This window comes from Heloderma suspectum, chromosome 3 (genome assembly GCF_057233095.1).
Source record: "Heloderma suspectum isolate Gila_16-S chromosome 3, 16-S_ref, whole genome shotgun sequence".
Taxonomy (NCBI): Eukaryota; Metazoa; Chordata; class Lepidosauria; order Squamata; family Helodermatidae; genus Heloderma; species Heloderma suspectum.
Window position 1 is genome coordinate 322,362,484 of NC_139460.1, and position 20,425 is coordinate 322,382,908.

General features: G+C 44.9%; 1 protein-coding gene across 2 annotated transcripts in view; it reads left to right on the forward strand.

The window, feature by feature from the left end:
• Positions 1–17,527, forward strand: part of LOC146351723 (cytochrome P450 2J4-like) — a 30,173-nt gene extending 12,646 nt beyond the window's left edge. The window contains exons 7-9 of one of the 2 annotated variants that reach the window (XM_084842097.1): positions 4,927–5,114; positions 12,458–12,599; positions 15,465–17,527. In XM_084842097.1, coding sequence (XP_084698223.1) covers positions 4,927–5,114; positions 12,458–12,599; positions 15,465–15,643 — 509 coding nt within the window. In that variant the 3' untranslated portion in view covers positions 15,644–17,527. Of the gene's footprint in view, positions 1–4,926; positions 5,115–12,457; positions 12,940–15,464 lie in introns of those variants that run through there. The other variant, XM_084842098.1, reaches the window with a different exon arrangement.
• Positions 17,528–20,425: the final 2,898 nt, after the last annotated feature.

Below are 20,425 nucleotides of genomic sequence, written 5' to 3' on the forward strand. Positions count from 1 at the left end.
TATATTGTGCGCGTTACCCTTTACAGTTACCTTTCCTTCTGGGTAGGTGGTACTCAGAATGCAGTTTAATGGTTTATTGTGGAAGTGGACAGCTTGTGGCCCTCCAGATGTTTTGGCGTACAACTCCCATCAGCCCTAGTCAGCATAGCCAATAGTGAGGGATGGTGGGCATTGTAGGCCAAAACATTTGCCTACAGGTTGCCTACCTCTGCTTTATTGAATGCCCGTAACTAAAGGCACTGCACACATGAGTCAATATGTCTCTTGGTTGCTACAATTTTTACTAAATAACGAATCTAGCATTAAAAGCTACACAGATATCATGTTTGTTTGTTTCTTTGTTTATTACATTTCTGTACCGCCAAATAGCTGAAGCTCTCCGGGCAGTTCACAACAATTAAAACCATAAAATACTACATAAACTACATTATAAAAGTTTAAACATTTAAAATTACAGTATAAAATAAAAGTAAAAACCAAGATCAAACCTAGCAGCAATGCAAGGATTTAAAATACAGTGACACATTTAAAGCAACAGAACTAAAAGACCAAAATGCCTGTGAAAATAAAAAGGCCACCCAGTGCCAGAAAGAGTATGTAGGCACCAGGTGAGTCTCTCTGGGAAGCAGATTCCACAACTGGGATGCGAAGCAGAAAAGGCCCTCTTCTTGGTAGGTACCCACCTCACTTCCTTTGGCGGGGGCTCCCAGAGAAGGATTGCTAAGTATTATCTTAGTGTCTGGGCAGGTACATATGGGAGGAGACTATCCTTCAGGGAACCTGGCCCAAGCTGTTTAGGGCTTTGAATGCTAATGCCAGCACTCTGAATTGGGCCTGGACATGGGCTGGCAGCCAGTGCAGATGGAAAAGTACTGGCATGATATGATCATGTTGGCCAGTCCATGTTAACAATCTTAGTGCCCTATTTTGGACCAGCTGAGGTTTCCTGACTTTTTCAAAGGCAGCCCCACGTATAGAGCATTGCAGTAATCCAGAGGAGAGGTTATCAGAGCATGGATAACTGTAGCTAGGCTAACTCTGTCCAGCTAAGAACATAGCTGGTATATCAGCCTGAGCTGATAAAAGATGTTCCGTGCTACCAAGTTATCTGACTAAGCTTCTGACACCACAACTGTTGGGGTAATCAAGCCCCCCAAATGTGGAGGCAGATGTCTAGGGGTTGGAGGTGCATGAATGTGATCTTCAGAAGCCTCTCAAATTATGGATGGCTTGGAATGGAGAAACCTATAGGCTACTATTGGGCATTTTATACTGTTTGCTCCCAGAAAGATGGGCCAAGGTGGTCCAAGCGATGTGATATTGCTTACCTCTTAAGATACTGGGTGGGTCCAGGCTATGGTCGTCCACTCAGACCACTTGTGTTGGCACTTTATGGTTGGATCTTCACTGGTGGGTGATGATTAGGTGATGTATCAGGTAATGAGGTGCTTGAATTCACTCTGTTACAAAGCAAGCAAATACTAATATAGATCAAAGCGTGCATTACAGGTCAGCATGGGCCACTTGTTGTCTAGAAATGACATCCCAACCTGTCCAACCAAGCCATTGCAACCTTTGGGCATTACAGATGAACCCTCAGAACCCTACCCCGCTCCAGAATTTCTGAGCATTCAGGGGCATAGTTGGTTTTTCAGGGTGAGCACCTTCATTCTCATCCAACCCTAGCTGTAGTAGTCAGCCCATATACTTCTGTGTATAGCTTGGCAGAGACAGTGTGCTTTCTTGCCCCTTGTAGGGTCACTTCCTTGCTCTGCTTGGAACTGGGAGGCAGGTGCATTTTGGAAGCAACTCACCTGCAGGAGAAAAATCCCAGGCTGCCTTATAAATTTCAGCAAGCCAGAAGTTGTGCCTTCAGGTGCACAAAGTGTGACACAAAGCATGCACTTAGTGTCGCATTTGGAGTCGTGTTAGGGGAGACAGCTTTGGAGGAGGGCTGCATAGTTTTTTTTTAAATTTTAAGTAATTGAAATTCGTCTGTGAGGAGGGTAGAAATATTTTATTTGGCATTCAATTACATGTTTTGATTTAGATGTGTCTACCTGTAGTAATTTGTTCTTGTTAGATGACCCTGTTGTAAATGAACTCCATTCTTTTTTATCACCAGACTCTTGAGATATTACTTGTAGTGTAGACAAAATCTTAAATTGTTCCCCTAATAGTCTGCTCGGGGGGAATTTACAAGTACACTTAAGGCCAGAACTCCTTGCTTTGCACAACCTTTGTTTTTAGAAATATTAAGGAATTGGTGTGTATGTACAGCACACAGCTTTTTGATGAGCTTCATAGGGTTAAACTGTAGTTGTCAAGGGTAGATGCTCCCTTAAACGTTTTTGGTTTGTTGGTCAAGGATGTTATTTTGAAATTGGCTTCTCCGCAAGAAGTTTGCCCTGTACAGAGTGGGTCTCTGAACAGGGATATGAATGAAGATAGTCCTTAGTTGGCCACTCTATCCAATGATTGGGTGGGACAGCGATTAATTGGTTAAGGGACTCTCTAAATCTAGAAGATAACGGCGGAAATCCTGGGCTAAAAGTGGATAAAGTTGTGTCCATACCTATGTCTAATGAAAACCAAGATAAAAATGAAGAAGCTGATGTCACAGGGAATAAGGAAGTGTGTGGTCCAAAAGAATCTAGGTAAGACAATTACTGGTGTGGTGGATAAGTCAAAACATCCTAAAACTGGACATTCTTCAGGAAGAAGAAAAGATGAAATGGGTCTCACCCACCCCTATGAAACCTCCCCCTTACTCTCTAACTATTCATAATTGGATGGTATGAAATAATAGGGACTGAATTAAAGATCATAAAAGGGAGGTGGTGGATGTTCTGTTGATTACATATGGATCTTTGGTCTTACATGATATAAAGATCCATACTTCAACAGTGGTGAATTGGAAACTGGAAACAGATCTTGATATGGGAAGAAACACCATTCCAGATACCAGTTGGAAACTAAGTAAGATTTCTTGTTGTTGAAGGCTGGGGGTCCTACTTCTACACCTCTTCTTAGATTGTCTTTTGGTACTTCATCAGCTATGGAAGACAGTAAATTAAAAAAATTCCCCAGGTGCCAATATGTTACTCCTGAAACTGTTTAAATTTAGGGTAGTTTGGTGGGCTTCACTTTCAGCTAAATCATTTAGATACTTGAATGTAGATGGTTGGCATAGTAGTCAGTGGTACCTAATTTCAAAAAGGGAGATGCTTGTAATCCACAGAATTACAGATCAATTAAGATCTCTTCAGGCATTCTTCCTCCCATGTGGAACGAATGCATGAGGAGAGAAGCACTCTTCCCCATCCCCTCTATCGTCGCATCTCTTGTCCTGTACATGTGGAGGATGGTCGTCTGATCAGGTGAGCCCCCTGTATCCATGGATATAGGACACTAATTTTCCAGGCCTTGGACTATGTGGGGAGCCTCCATGCTCAGACCGTCACCCTCCACATGTACAGGGGAACAGAAACGTGTGAGGAGAGGAGAGGGGCAGGACTGGAGTTCCTGCTTCTGTGCTAAGAGTAGAACTGGGCTTGATTTCAATCTAGGGTACATAAGGTGTTAGTAAACCTGTCAGGGTGGAAACTGAGCCAATAGAGCCCCAGAGCAGTTCTGATTCTGAGGAGGAGCAGCAATCCGTGGGAGAGGAGCTCGCTCATCTCTCACAAGCACAGCAGCTGGCAGAGATTCCTCCTGCCAGCATTCCTGGGATAGATAGTGACCCTGGCAGTGAGAGAGCACTGGAGGGGGGCTTGCTGGACGCTCGGCGCAGATGCAGGGAGCGATGACAGATGGAGGGCGCCGAAAGGAGGTGTAGCGCTCGCTTGGCGCGCAAACAACGGTCGCGTCCCGAGGACCCAAGGGAAAGAGGGAGGATCTCTCCCTAGCCCATAAGTTCAGGGTCTTCCCGTGGTTCTCCTTTAAACGGGGACCAACTGCCTTACCTGGAGCTTAGGCTACTCTGCAATCTTTCCCCAGTGCTGTTCCTTGCTTTGTCGCTAGTGATTAGTATCTGAAAGAGTCATAAAGTAATAAAGGAATAAAGTCTCGGAAAGAATTCCTCGTCGTCTGTGTCCTGAGTTGGCTATTGGTGGGGACTGCAAGAGGTAGCTAGGGCGCTCCTGACAAAACCTTTGGTTTAGATTGGTGACCATGGATGATCATCAGCTCACAAAGAAATGTTGTTTTTTGTTTGTTTGTTTTTAGAAAAAATGATTAAGGGTAATTGGTTTCAGTCCAGTTTGGGTATTGTTAAAGCTTCTTTTCCTAGTTATGAACTGTCCTCTGTACACTTAAATAAGGATAAGATCAAAACGAAGATAATTGTGGCTGATGCAGAGTCTGATCTTTAAAAATCCCAGACAAGCTAGAAGCTCTTTCTGGTTTAAGCTGTTTATGGGTAACTCTGGTCTGGCTGTGTATTTCAGGATTTAATATGTGCCACTTTGACAGGCCTTTGTTGCAGCAGATTCCGGATGTTGCCCTCTGCTTGGTTGGAGGGTAAATATAATCAAATCCCCACAAAGCAATGTTTTTGTTTTTGTGGTACAAGAGAGATACAGTATATTGTCCATTATGTTCTCTACTGTCCTGCTTGTAGTGATCTGAGAAAGGTTCTTGAGGTATCTGATACACCAGTAGGATTATTTTCCTCATATTGTTAAACTTTGTCTGCTGTTTTGAGATGATGACCCTTACATTCCAAGGTACATGGCAAATCTTGCTCTTGCTGCTAGGAAGATCACGGGAATTTTTTGTTGTTTTTTGGGGTGGTGGTGGTAGTGGGAAACAGATTAATTCTGCAGATTGCCCTGTTAAAATATATTTCCCTTTGTTAAGGCCAATGGCTGCATAACAATAACATTTCTGATTCTATGTATAAATAATATGTTTGTTTTTCCTCAGCAAAAGTCCAGAAGGAGATAGATGCCATTCTGACTCCTGGCCAAATGATATACTATGAAAATCGCAAGAATCTTCCCTACACGAACGCTGTGATTCATGAGATCCAGCGCTTCAGCAACATTGTTGCAGTTGGGGTGCCCAGGTACTGTGTGAGGGACACAACAATCCGAGAGTTTTCGATTGAAAAGGTAAACAGATTTCCACTGCACACATCCAGCCCCCCTTCTAACACCTGAGACAGTGGTGCAGAGATGTCAGCTTCACCATCCCTCCTCTGCACTTGGACATAAGGCTGTAAACCAAATACAGGGAGGAATTTTCATGTGAGAGCCAAGGCAGACTTCCACGTCCACTGGACTGCTAATCACAAAAGCTAGGGTAGGCAACCTCAGGCCTGGAGACCAAATTTGGCCCTCCTGGGGTCTCCAGATGGCAGGGCTGGCCCTACCATTAGGCAGGGTGAGGTAGTTGCCTCAGGTGAAAGGTGCTGGGAGGCAGTAGTAAGGTGTTCAAAGAGAGAATTGTGTGCTTTGTGGCCCACTCTGGACCCCCTAAATTAGCTTGCTGCCTTCAAGTTCAGCGGAGAACATTGTCCCATCATTAGTACTGAAGACAGATTCATCTGCCAGTTCAGTCAGATTTTGTACCTAGAATGGGAGGAAGCGCCATCTTGTCCTTTGCCTCAGGCAACAAAATGTCTTGGGCCAGCCCTGCCAACTGGCCCCTCCCTTTTCCCTGGCACCACCCTTTTCCTCCCAGCCACTGATTGGTGGTTTCCTGGCTTTTTACAGTCCTTTGCCCATTCCAAAAAGATCTTTAAGTTACAATATGCTGGCATGCTTCGTATTTTGGGCCCCACGCCCTAAGCCCCATCCACCACTGGAATGAGGTCCCTGCAAGCTTCTCCAAAATGGAATTCGCCCCTCAGGCTGAAAGAGGCACCCCACCCCTGACATGGCCTGACATAGACCATGACATTGTTTGATGTTGTAAGCCACAGAGAGAACTTTTGTTATAGGGCAGCATGTAAACAAATAAAACATATTTAGCTGTCATGACTAATAGCCATTGAGACCAATAATTCTGTTTTCAAGCCAACTAATTAGTGCCTATGAATATACAGTGGAGGTGACGAATAGATTTAAGGGATTAGACTTTATAGACAGAGTGCCTGAGGAACTATGGACGCAGGTCCGTAACATTGTTCAGGAGGCAGTAACTAAATCCATTCCAAAGAAAAAGAAATGCAAGAAAGCAAAGTGGCTGTCTGATGAGGCTTTACAAGTAGCTGAGGAAAGAAGGGAAGTGAAAAGCAAGGGAGAAAGGGGAAGATATACTCAACAGAATGCAGATTTCCAGAGAATAGCAAGGAAAGACAAGAAGGCCTTCTTAAATGAACAATGCAAAGAAATCGAAGAAAACAATAGAATGGGAAAGACTAGAGATCTCTTCAAGAAAATTGAAGATATCAAGGGAACGTTTTGTGCAAAGACGGGCATGATAAAGGACAAAAAAGGCAGGGACCTAAAAGAAGCAGATGAGATTAAGAAGAGGTGGAAAGAATACACAGAAGAACTATACAGGAAAGATCTGAATGTCCCTGATAGCCATGATAGTGCAGTCACTGAACTTGAGCCGGACATCCTAGAGAGTGAAGTCAAGTGGGCCTTAGGAAGCATTAGTAACAACAAAGCTAGCGGAGATGACAGTATTCCAGCTGAGCTATTTAAAATCCTAAAAGATGATGCTGTTAAAGTGCTGCATTCAGTATGCCAACAAATTTGGAACATTCAACAGTGGCCACAGGACTGGAAAAGGTCAGTTTACATTCCAATTCCAAAGAAGGGCAACGCCAAAGAGTGTTCAAACTACCGTACAATTGCGCTCGTTTCACATGCCAGCAAGGTTATGCTCAAAATCCTACAAGCTAGGCTTCAGCAGTATGTGAACCGAGAACTACCGGAAGTACAAGCTGGGTTTCGAAGAGGCAGAGGAACTAGAGATCAAATCGCCAACATTTGCTGGATCATGGAGAAAGCAAGAGAATTCCAGAAAAGCGTCTCTTTCTGCTTCATTCACTACGCTAAAGCCTTTGATTGTGTGGATCACAACAAACTCTGGCAAATTAAAGAGGTGGGAGTACCAGACCACCTTACCTGTCTCCTGAGAAACCTGTACGAGGGTCAAGAAGCAACAGTAAGAAGAACCAGACATGGAACAACCGATTGGTTCAAAATTGGGAAAGGAGTACGACAAGGCTGCATATTGTCACCCTGCTTATTTAACTTATATGCAGAGTACATCATGAGAAATGCAGGGTTGGATGAATCACAAATCGGAATTAAGATTGCCGGGAGAATTATCATCAACCTCAGATACGCAGACGATACCGTTAGTTATCGATTAGTTAGTGATACCACCCTAATGGCAGAAAGCGAAGAGGATCTAAAGAGCCTCTTGTTGAGGGTGAAAGTGGAGAGTGCAAAAGCTGGTTTGAAACTCAACATTAAAAAAACTAAGATCATGGCATCTGGCCCCATCACTTCCAGGCATATAGAAGGGGAAGAAATGGAAGCAGTGACAGATGTTATTTTCTTGGGCTCCAAGATCACCACAGACGGTGACTGTAGCCATGAAATTAAAAGACGCTTGCTCCTTGGGAGGAAAGCTATGGTAAACCTAGACAGCATAGTAAGAAGCAGAAACATCACCTTGATGACAAAGGTCCATCTAATCAAAGCTATTGTTTTCCCAGTAGTAATGTATGGCTGTGAGAGCTGGACTATAAGGAAGGCTGAGCGCTGAAGAATCGATGCCTTCGAACTGTGGTGCTGGAGATGACTCTTACGAGTCCCCTGGACTGCAAGGAGGTCAAATCAGTCCATCCTAAAGGAAATCAACCCTGAGTGCTCATTGGAAGGACAGATACTGAAGCTGAAGCTCCAATATTTTGGCCACCTAATGCGAAGAGAAAACTCCCTGGAAAAGACCCTGATGCTGGGAAAGATTGAAGGCAAAAGGAGAAGGGGACGGCAGAGGATGAGATGGCTAGATAGCATCACCGATGCAATGAATATGGACTTCAGCACACTCTGGGAGAGAGCGGAGTACAGGAAGGCCTGGCATGCTATGGTCCATGGGGTCACGAAGAGTCGGACACAACTGAACGACTGAACAACAACAACAATTAGTGCCTATCACTGTGTGAACTCAAGGCTTTTACATTGCCATCACCCGGCCTTGTTCACAGAATTTTGTGTCATGTCATCTTCCATTCAGAAGCCTCCTGTGTTTTCCCACCACTTCCTTTGTCCCTTTTCTTACTACAGGTAATCTGTTAAGGAAAACAGAGAGCATTGCTGCACAGTGCCTTCTGACTTGTAGTGATATGAGCCCTCTGTCTAGATGCACCCGAAATTATCCATTATGTTGTGAAGAAATATCTAATTTCATTTTTCCTGAGCCTTTAAGAAGGATGCAGACAAACTGGAGAGGGTTCAGAGGAGGGCAACAAAGATGATCAGGGGACTGGAAACAAAGCCCTATGAGGAGAGACTGAAAGAACTGGGCATGTTTAGCCTTGAGAAGAGAAGACTGAGGGGAGATATGAATTTAGGGATGGCGGAGAATTTCTCCATGAATCTCCGGGAGGCCGAATGCGAGCGCATTCGGCCCCCCGAAATTGGTGGTGAAATTCTCCGCCCCCTCCCCCCGGGATGGGACTTACCTCCTTCGAATGTCCCTCTCGGCGGCGGGTCCTGGCGGCGTTTCGGCAGGGGCGGGGGCGGCAGCCAGTCTTCCAACCGGCTGCCTCCGCCGCCATTACAAAGTAAATTAAAAAAAACACACACACGTGATAGGCTACGTAACGATTTACGTAGCCTATCATGGCTAGATTTCCAAAGTCAGCCGTGATAGGCTACGTAAATCATTACGTAGCCTATCACAGGTGACTTTGAAAAAAAAAAAAAAAGCGTGTACGCAAATGGCGGCGCCCATGGGCGCCGCCATTTGCGTATGCACTTTTTTTTTCCATTCAAGATGAAGCTGGACAGCCAGGTGTCAGGAATGCTTTGACTAGATTCCTGCACAGAGCAGGGGGTTGGACCCGATGGCCTTGTAGGCCCCTTCCAACCCTACTATTCTATGATTCTATGATTCTGTTGGTAATCATTTGCCAATATGTCCCTTCCAGTGTTTAAAAAGAGTAATGCCCATTTGGCCACTTTCTCCACAGCATATACATGATTTTATAAATATCTAGTATGCCTCCCATTACTTGTTTTCCCTCTCCCTGTGTAAAAGAAAGAGGTTCCATGCCCCTAGTATTCCCTCCCCTAGGACTATGGTGCATGGAGGTTGGTGGCTCTGATGTCAGTGGGGCGGTCAATCCACTCTTGGTTTCAGTCGGAACTCTAAAGGACCTATCCAAGGTGCTGAACCCAACCCCCAGAATAGGTTCAGCACCTTAGATTGCTCCTTTAGAGTTCTGACTGAAACCTGGAGTGGATTCACCGCCGCATTGAGATCAGAGCCACCAGCCCTCAGTGGCTACAGTATCTTTTTTGGAGATGGAGCAACCAAAACTTCACACAGTACTGCCAACATAGTCCCGCCATATGTTTATTATTGGAGCCACAGTTGTGACTCTAATAGATCAGGTGATCAGTAGAATAAGGGTTCCATAATGTTAAATGGAAATCGGGGGTGGGGGATCATTCTAACATTAATAAAATTGGAAGGGTTTCACCAGTCTTCCTGAAATTTCCATGTTCCAGATAGAAATGTCTGTTTTACATAACCTGAAAATTTCAGGAAGATTGGTTAAAGACTGAGGGAGAAAGGGCAGTTCAGTTCAAGGACAGAAAAATGAAGAAAAATCTCAGTCACGCAAAAGTGTTCCTAAAAACATGTGTTGGCAACCTTTTGTGCCCATCATTTGCGAAAATGATGGCTCCTTATTTTAAAGATTGATGTTTTCCTATTCCCTTTATATTATAGTTGGTGGAATGGAATTTCTTTTTTAATTCAATTTACTTATTTTTAAAATAATTGCTATTTTATAATGAAAGTCTATGGGAGTCTTGTAACATGATGCTCAGAATATCGAGGGTTGGGGAGGAGGGGAATAACTGCCATGTGGAGGAAAAGCAGAAGCAGTGGTGAGTTTCTGGGACCTGTGTGTGTGTGTGTGTGCGTGTGCGTGTGCGCACGCGGACAAGCAATCCCCTCAGCATGACCGGACCCTACCATGTCTGTATACTGCTCTGTGCTCCCACCCATTCCCTTTCTTCCTCTGCTGCCCTTCTCTCCTTAATTGTTTGTGTTACTAAGGTCCCTCTTTGGGTTCAGGTGCTGGGAACAGAGGGCTTAGTGGGAAGCTATGGAATGGGAGTGAAACTTTGGTTCGTAAGCAAGCCTGTCTTTCCCTAAGAGCAGAACATTTTGCTGCCTGAAATCTGAGAAGCAGGCAGTCATGCTGACAAAGCAGTGGTCAAGCCATGGAACAATGGAGCAGTATGAGAAAAGGTTACAATGTCTGTTACTGCCTGCAGCTAGCAGCTCCAGGAGTCCAGGGTGTTCCCATAAGGCCTAGAGTAACATCAGCTGCCTAAAACAACGAGAAACTGGCCCTGTAAGTTTCTTCCTCCCAATATGTCATTCACCAGCCAAGAACCAAATTTTCCAGTTAGCAACTAGGGAAAAGAGCCAGTCAAAAAGCAGAAAATTGAAGGGTGTCAGGGGAATAAAGAAAGCAACAGCACTCTGTGAAAAAGACAGAGCCGCGTTTGTTCCAACCTGGCTTGCTTGCTTTTTACCTCTTGCTTAACTGTGAACTTTGTTAACAGATTTTGGTTTTGCTTCTAGAGGCTTTTTGTGCTCAGCCTGGTTCTTGCCTCCCTTTTGGGAGAAGAAGAATCCTCTTTTCTCTTTTGGAACATGTTTTCCCTTGGCTTTGAGACTATGTTGGGCTATCTTTTCCCAAGCCAGTTTCCCTGAGCCAGGCACCTGGCTGCTGAGCAGCTTGGTGTAGTTTTCGCCCTCTATTTTCATTTGCTGAGTGGCTTCACAACACTTATCATTTTAAAATATTTTCTTCACTCTCTACCTGGATTAATTTTCCCTATCTGGACTTTGCTGAGTTCTACACCTTGGATTCTAGGAGAGGTTTCTTTCAACCTTCCTCGGGGTCCATGAAAGCCTGGTCTTCAGATCTCTGCTTAGGTTGGGTGGCTATACCTTCCTTTTAATCACTTCCACCTTCCCAACTGCTCCCCTCCTTTTCTGTAAAAGTTTGGACCATACTGCTATAACATTGAAAGCTTCAACACTGTTTAACTAGTTTGGACTGCTGAGGTTAAGTAGAGCCAAGTAGCAATTCAAACTGCTGCTGCACCTACTAACATTGTTTTGGGCTTACTAACAGTGGGCCTGGCCTACTAACATGGGTTTTTTTTTAATAGGCCTTAGCAACAGTTAAACTGTAGTGTATTTTGCATGGTGTACACATGTATTTTCTTTGTAATCATTGCATGTTTCACATTTTTCTTCTGTATGTGATGTTCTTTTGCATTTACTTTTCTTTAGAAACCATTTCTATCTTAAGGCTTCTTGTGTTTCATGTTTTCATTCCTTTAACAAGTTTCACTGTTTTCTTGCTTGATATATTTTCAACAGGCCTAGCAACGTAAAGAGTTACAGAGTTGGGGGGAAATCGTCAATCTCTTTGTGACCAGAGGCACTGAGTAAGGGACCCCTGGAGATAATTTAGACTGACCCAACCACATAACGCTATTCCGCCTTCTGAAGAGGTCTGGACCCCAGACTACTGAAGACAAACAAACTGGCAGACCATAATAACAGTTTTTCATGTGCCCATTTGCTTTATGAGGCAGGTGCTCCTGCCATCTACCAAACAGAGGGCCTAACAGAGCATAGAGTTGCTTGGCTGGGTCTGCCGGAAACCCGGCCTCACTACTCCTTGCAGGTCCACATTCTACAGCAACCGCTCTCAGCTGAACTTGATGGAATCCCACCCTCTACCCCCGGGTTTAATTTACTGATCCCCACTGGCTCGGCCTTGCGGGGAACTATAGGGATAGAAGGAGCAGGCATACACAGCACACATAGATTGCTGAGGGTGGCAAATCTAAAAGCAAGTACATTGGGGAGATCTTTGCTTTTCAAAAACCAAGGACATTTAATCATCAAAAAAATCTGCCAGTTTAAAAGACCAGAAGCTATCTCACATTGGTCCAAACTCCACAACACCAGGAAACTGGAAGCTAAGACTGATGCCTTATCTGAAATGCTCCGTGATCAGTCATGGAGTTGTTGTGCAGTGTCACAAATTGTGCTTGCTTACAACTTACCCTCCATGTACCCACACTTTTCCTGGGTCTTTCAGTCCCAAATCCAGACTCAGAGGATGGAGTGCCTGGGACCAGCAAAGATGCTCCATGTTGTCCTGGTCCTGTATTGCCTTATGAAGCATCTGAGCAGAATTTAATTGTCGGCTTTCTCTTTGCAGGACACTCTCATTTTCCCAAACATAGCTTCTGCCTTGTATGACCCCAACGAATGGGAGATGCCGCTGAGCTTCAACCCAAGCCATTTCCTTGACAAGGATGGGAATTTTACCTGTCGGGAAGCCTTCATACCATTTTCTTTAGGTGCCTGCACAGATGATTAAAATCTCCTTTAATTGAAGTTAAAATGTTTTGGTGCTGCTTGTCTGGCCATCCAGTACAACTTTAAATATGCACTTACTGATGGAAGTTGTCATGATGTGGTGCTAGCGGCTTGTAGTCCACACCCAATATTTTGGTGTTTATTTCATGATTGATGTTGTACATCCAGAGGGGTTTTTAGTAGGAAAATAGGTATCACAGTAGGTAGTGCAAAATAAATACCAGCCTTTCTGGTGGACTGTTTCAATACACTTAATGACACTGGGACACATCCAAAAGCAGAATGATGCTGAATGAATATACACAATAAACCTGTTTACACAATAAACCTGTTTAGGTATTCAACTCATGTGATTGCGAGGCCAAGGAGTGGGAGAACAAGGCAGCACTTGCTGGCCTGTCCCCCGTAGGCCCCCCCACACACATTGCGGTGCACATCTATGAAGGGGAACCTGCCCTATGTTTGTAGGGTCCCCTTGTGGTGTGGAGCCCTGCATGAACATGCATAACTCCATGCTACAATCTCTTTCAATTCTTATTAAAACAAAACAAAGCACACAAAACTAGTCTATAATTGGTTTCTAGCTTGCTAAGCAACATCCGCATGATGAGCCTTAACAGGACAAACAAAGGGTCTCACCTAACGAGAAAATCTTGTGGTGATTAAAAATCTAGCATTCAAAGCTCTCTATTTCAGAGTGCGTGTTTATAGATGCAATGGTGTGCTAGTACAAATCTAACGTTTCTGCTCATCTAGGAATAAAAAACATCAGACTACTTACTTCTCTCCTTCCCCTGCAACTCCCCCATATTACCATTTAATTTAATTTTAAAATGTATTCTCCCAACTTGTCTTGTACAGTCTACAGAGGCGATCATGAGCGTCATAAAATACAATTGAACATTGGCCCACTGTCCTGCATTGGGGAGGGGGGCGATGTCTATAGAGCAGGGGTGGGCAATTTTGGGGGGCTCCGGGGGCCAATTTCAACTTTCCAGAGCTCCCCCGGGGGCTGTACCACTGCTATCCACTGCTGAATTTCAGTGGCAGTGGCAGAACGATCAGCAGTTGGTTGCTGAATTTCAGCAGCAAGCTGCAATGGTTCCCCCCAAAAGGGCCAAATTTGGCTTTGACCAGAATGGGATAAGCAGAAACATTAGATTTTACTAGCACACCTTTGCACCTATAACCACGTTCTCTGAACCAAAGAGCTTGTGATGCTGGATTTTGAATTACTACAAGATTTTCTCATTAGATGAGACCTCTTTTTGTCCTCTTATGCCTCATTGCACCGACATTATTTAAGAAGCTAGAGCCAGACAATAGGCTGTTTTAGTTTTGCTTAAATGAGAGCCGAAAGAGACTGGGCCAGGGCTAAAGCCACCCAGCAAGTACGTGGCATTACGTAGGCTTTATTCAGGATGTTCTCCCTCATCATCACCAGCTAACTCATGGCTGAAATGGCAAGATGGACTAGATTTCTCTAAGTAGTTTGGGAACAAGATAAGGGAGCAATCCTATCAATTGCACCTTTGCTGCTCAGAAGCCTCGAGATGTGGAGGCTTTGGAGATTCCTATGCCCTGCTGGCAGGGCAGGAGGAGTGGCAGAGGTGATCTTTGCCTCCCCGTCCTCTGACTTTTCAGCCCGTTTAGTGAGGGTGCTTTGGAGGGTGAGGGAAGGAGGCTGGAAGAAGCTCAGGATAAGTCATATCCTGACCTCTCTGGTCTCCCGCCCACCCACCAGAATGCCCCCTTCCTTCCTTCCTTCCTTCCTTCCTTCCTTCCTTCCTTCCTTCCTTCTCCGAGGTCATTTTCTGATCTTGGAGGGCAGCGGTTCTTTCTACGCAGGCTGCAAGGGGGCTGGGGAGGGGGATTGGATCTCCAACTCCCCCTTCCAAGTTTGGAGTGCTGCCTCCAACCTCGGAAGGTTTTTCTAAGCAATCCTATGGTCCCTGGGAAAGTGTAGAAGTGAAGAGGGAAGAATGCACCGTGAATGACAGTGAAGAAAGGGGAGACAAACTCTGGTGCTCGAGAAAACAAAATGTATTGCCCTCGATGCGTTTCGGAATGCTTCCTTCCTCAGAGCTGCTACAAACTTTTTGATCTCTTGCTCTGAAACGCACGAATGTTCTTACTTCTGGATTCTTGCAAATGCTATAGTTGAAGTCTATTGCTGTCAGGGGGACCATAGGATTGCTCTCTTAAGCAGTTATATGAAGGTACTTTTAACCCACCCCTGTGTGCCCTCCCAAGAAAGGGCAACCACTTCAATAGGAAAGCTTTTTTTGTGAATGGAGGGAAGGCGTATTGTGCCTACCTGCAGAACAGGGCCATGGTTAGAGTCTGTGCCATGCCATGCCAAACCACTGAATGTTTAGCGGCCTCTCTTCCAGGATTTAGTTTTCGGTTTCACCTTCAGGGCTTGGGGCATTCAGGACTCAGGAGTGAGATTGATTTGAACCAAGCCTGGGCTTGTATTATAAAGTGAATTCCTCTCAGGATAGAAAATCTGTTTTATGCCGAACAGAGTCTGAAACGCTTCACTATCTGCCATGCAGCCCTCCAGTTTAAATGTAGCACCATATCAGTAGCGCCCACCCATGCATCTTAACGCAGGGGGATCTACCTAGAGCTGCCGGATAAATGGCAATCATGATCAGCAGAGAGGTCTGGGGCCTTTTTAGAATGAGAACGGAGATTGTGCAAGAGCCAGACAAATGTATGTAAGTTTTTTGAATATTTGTAATGTCTTTCGAACTCAAAAGTTCCCGAAGTGGTAATAAAATTTACTGAGTATATAGAGACTTATTGACTGCCCTAAACTCTCTCTTTCTCCTTCTTTACAGGGCATCGAACATGTTTGGGAGATCATTTGGCGAGGACAGAGTTGTTCCTTTTCTTCTCCAACCTTCTGCGAGCTTTCACGTTCCGGTTACCAGAAGGAACCAAAAACATAAGCACGGAACCTGTTTGGGGTGGAACTTTGCAGCCTCGCTTCTTTGAGATCTGTGCGATGCCTCGATAGATCTTGTGTATTGTATCTGTGCGAGGATGTATTATAGCTGCATGGAGGTGACAGACAGTACTTAGAATCCAAGAATCTGGTTTTGGTTTTTTTGGCATAGCATTTTGTAGCTTCTTCAAAATCCTCAGAATCAAAACTTTCATTGGAAGACAAAGTTTCTAGCCCTCATGGTTGTAGACTGAAGTCCTGAGAACACATAAGCGGTTTCTGCAAATAGGTCTGAGTGTGGGGGCTGCAGCTTCAGCATTAGGCAGTTCACCCCATCCCTGCGTTTTTGGCCACCAGCTCCCAGTCACACACCCAGATCTGGGCAGCTTCTATCCCTTCCTGCCTCACCTGACATCATTCCAGGCCTACATGTACACCACTCCAGCTTTCTCTACAAAAATGGTGGAAAAACACATAAAACTTACTTGGGGGAAGGGGCTGTACACACATAGAGAAGGCTTCCCTCTTCAGAACTTTCCCCCAAGGTGTGGACAGTGAAAGGGGGGAGGGGGCTACAGGGGACATGGTGTCAATGGGTGTGGTCCCACTCCACATGATTTTATTCTGAATACTTGAATAGGGTTAAAAAGATGACTAAAGGCACACTGCTATGCATGTTTAAACAGGAAAATGTCCTACAACTCCCAACATTCCCCAACCAGCATGGCTGGCTGGCAGGATGCTGGGACTTGTAGGACTTTTTTCTGTCCAAACAGGCATAGGATTGTGCCCTAAATGTGAGACAAGAGAATGAAAGAGACTACCACTACCCTCAGTGTCAAAATGTCCCCTGAAGTCCAAGCTCTTTACAGGACCCATTTTCTAGATTTTTCTGTAGACTGAAGCATGCAGTGTGCCCAACCTGAACCCAGTGGCACAACCTGCCCAGCAGGTAACATGTTGGGGAGGGACCAGAGCTCAGAGGTAGAGCACATGCTTTGCATGCGGAAAGTTCCCAACTGAATCCTTGGCCTTCGCAATCAAACAGTCTTTGGTAGCAGGTGAGGTAGAAGACCTCTTCCTGGGACCCTGGAGGATGCTCCAGGATGAGATGGGCAAATACGCTGCCTTGCTAGGAGGCAGCTTCCTGTGTTTTCATCACCTTTCTAATACAGATATTCCATAGAATGGGTGCAAAACCTCATTCAGCCCGCCAAATTCCATTTTGGAGAACCTCTTGGGGTCTGCATTTCAGAGGTGGGTGGGCTGAAGGTAAAAGGGGAGGGCCCTCAAAACACCCAAACTACCAGCATATTTTAGTTCAAAGCTCATGCTGCCAGTAACTAAGCCGTAGGAGAGGACTTTTAGAATAGCTCTGTTCAAACTCATAAATCACTCACAGCTTGAGGATCTAAGCCAGGCATTTCTGAGACTACAATGTCCACCCAATGAAGTGATAAAACACATCAACTGAGCCAGACTAATTCCCAGAAATAATCTACTACAGGGCAGACCCAGAACAGAAAACAACACAACACCACTTGTCGTAGCCTATAGTTCTTGGCTAAGACCGTTCAAAGCAGGGCCAGCCCTAGGATAAACAGCACCTGGGTGATGAGGAGTGCCTTTGGTGCCCCCCCCCCCGAGTCAGTTTTGCAAGGCTACCCAGGGGATTTATGGGGCCTGGTGCAGAGATGTCCATCGAGAATGACATCGCTCAGAACCTCAGTCTCTCAGGTACCATGTTTCGGTTTGCACAAGCCAAAGTTTGAAAAGCCACACTCTGAGCAGTGTCAGTGCACTATGCAACACAGCAGAATTATCACAGGTTTTGCTTATATTTTTTGTTTTGTAGCACTTCCTATCTTTTGGTAAGCATTCTTTATTTTAGAATATCCATGATTTTTATCTTTAAAAATAATTAAGAAAAATTATAAATAAAAAAGGACCCAGCTGACCTCTCACAGTTTAAGGCTTTATTTTCTTCTTCTATGTATTATATTTTTCTTATCTTCTTATCGTAGATATAGATATATATGGAAGTATGTCCTCGATGGACTTGAAAACCATACATCCGATTGTTATGAAACAGGATTTGTTCTACTTCTGTCTGGGATGGTTGAAGGTATAGTGAAAATTTTGATCACCATCTTGAAACAAAATGGTGGCCAATCCATTTTTTTTTACAGATTTACTGCTTCAATACCATTTCATCGATTCCAACCAAACTTTGTATCATGATTCAGCACTGCAGCAAGCAGATTTTAACCATACAAAATTGTGTCTGGCATCTTGGAACAAAACCGCAGCCAGTCAAAATGTTTTCATATTTATAGCTTCAATACCATTTGATTGATTTCAGCCAAACTTGGCATGACAATTCAGCACTGCAGCAAGCAAATTTTAACCATACAAAAAGCACTATAAAATTAATAGCAATTAGTAAACAAAAACTGGAATTGGCAGGAAACTAATATAAATACAGTATGCAGGTAACGCCATGGCAGAGGCCATGCCTAGGGCTTCTAGTGCGCGGGGCTTCACTCAGACGGGGCAGGCGCTCTTCCCAATCCGTGTGAAGCCGAGTCCCTTTCGCTAGTTATTCATATAGTGCTTAAGTATTTGCAGTATTTGAAATTCTAAGTGCTCAGTAAAGCTGCGTTCCACTGATTTTTACCTAACACAGATGACATTCAAGTGGACATTGAAAAAGAAACATATTTTAAAGCTAACTGAAGGAAGACCATTTTTGTATTTAGTACCCAAACAACCTATAGTGCCTTGAAAGAAAGGTTACAGACACTTGCTTTTTTCCACCCGAGCTCACTGCAGACAGCACACTGAAAAAACGCAGCCACTGAGCTCAGTTGGGCACCCCTCCCAGCTCAGCTTGGTGACCTCGGCAGCTGTGCAGCTTGTCCACCCAGAAGGGTACCCTCAGTGAGCTACAACCCATCCTGACCAATGACACTTCCTTCTCACAGGCCTTGGGTGATAGGCCTGTACTGGCTTAGCTGCCCAACCTAAAAAGAATACTCGCCAGCATCAACAGACCTTGCAACAGAGATATGGACACAGGAACCAGATCCTATGGCAGACACAGATGCCAGCTCTGTCCCCATATCTACTCTAGCAACACTATTACAGGATCTAATAATGCCACCCACAACATCAGGGGTTCATACACCCGCTCATCTTCTGCTTTGACATATGCCATCATTCGCCAGCAATGCCCTACCGCATTCTACATGGTTCAAACAGGCCAGTCTCTATGCAAAAGAATAAATGGACACAAATCTGATATCAGGAATGTTCAGAAACCATGTTCAGAAACATTTCAACCAACCTCCCAGGACACTCCGTCAATGACCTTAAGGTGGCCATGCATGAACACAGGAATTGCAAAGACGGCTATCAACATGGAATTGCTGCAGTAAAATTCATTTAAACATTCAACATGATTTCCTGTGGTTTGAATAGGGACAAAGTTTTTTGGTTTTTAAAGCACACTCTGTAGGTCAATAGGCTCACCATTGCAATGATGTCTCTGTTGTCACCTAACAGTGTTTTGTGAATTGCAACTGTTAAGGTAATTATCACTTGTAGTGTACCTGATTAGAGCCTCATGTGGCGCAGAGTGGTAGGCAGCAGTATTGCAACTAGGGATGGCGGAGAATTCAGCATTCGGCCCCCCGAAATCCATGGCGGAACAGCCTGCCCCCCCCGCGGATTCCCCCTGGGACGAGGCTTACCTGGGGCGGATGTTCCAGATGGTGGCGGGTCCGGCGGCGGGTCTGGCGGCAGCGGCAGCTGGTCTTTCGACTGGCTGCCGCAGCCGCCATTTGCATTCTGGTCTTTGCTGTGACAGCTACGTAAGTATTACATAGCCTATCACGGCAAGCCAATAATAATAATAAAAAAATGGCGTACGCAAATGGTGGCGGCTACAGCGGCTGCCATTTGCATTCCCTATTTTTCGCCGTTTTAGTCTACATAAAAATTTATGTAGGCTATTACGGCGAAAAAAAGGGGAACGCAAATAGCGTAGTGGGCGCTATTTGCGTTCCTTTTTCGCTGTTTTAGTCTACGTAAATATTTACGTAAGCTATTACGGCGAAACGAAAGGGAACGCAAATAGCGCCCATTACGCTGTTTGCGTTCCCCCTTTTTTTTGCCGTAATAGCCTATGTGTTAGAAAAAGACTGTCCTCTTATTCATTGGTGATAAAGACCTCTAGGGGCCCTGCCCTGACGCAACTCTGTGGGATATAAAATCTCCTCCTGGGTAGATCTCCATGTGCCTCAACCCCAGCCAGCTGCCCACCCTCTTGTCTACATAGATGGGGAGACGGCGCAACCGCTGTATGAGGCACTGCAAAAAGATAAATTAGATAAATGGAAATGGACTAAAAAGATAAATAAGTCTTTCCTCAGTCTCAAAGCTGCCCTTGTGTTGCCACCTGCCCTAGCCATACCAAATCCCAGTCGACCATTTAGACTCTATGTGCATAAAAATAAAGGGGTAGCCTCGAGAGTACTTTGCCAGCGAAAAGGCCCCTCCTGGAGGCCGGTGGGATATTACTCCAAGGTCCTTGATGTCGTGGCAAGAGGCTGTTCGAGTTGCTTAAGGACAAATGAGGCCGCAAAGAGGGCAGCCAAAGAAAGAATCCAAGAGACATTTCTTGTCTTACCCAGAAGAGAGGAGCCCCCACATACTCCCCTTCCGAGTTACAGATGGCGCAAGAACACAGAGTAAGTCCCCGTGGCGACGGATGGATCCAGATGACAGATGGGAGACTGCTCCTACCGCAGACCCTGCAGGGAGCTATCTTAGAACAAGTGCATCACTCTCTTG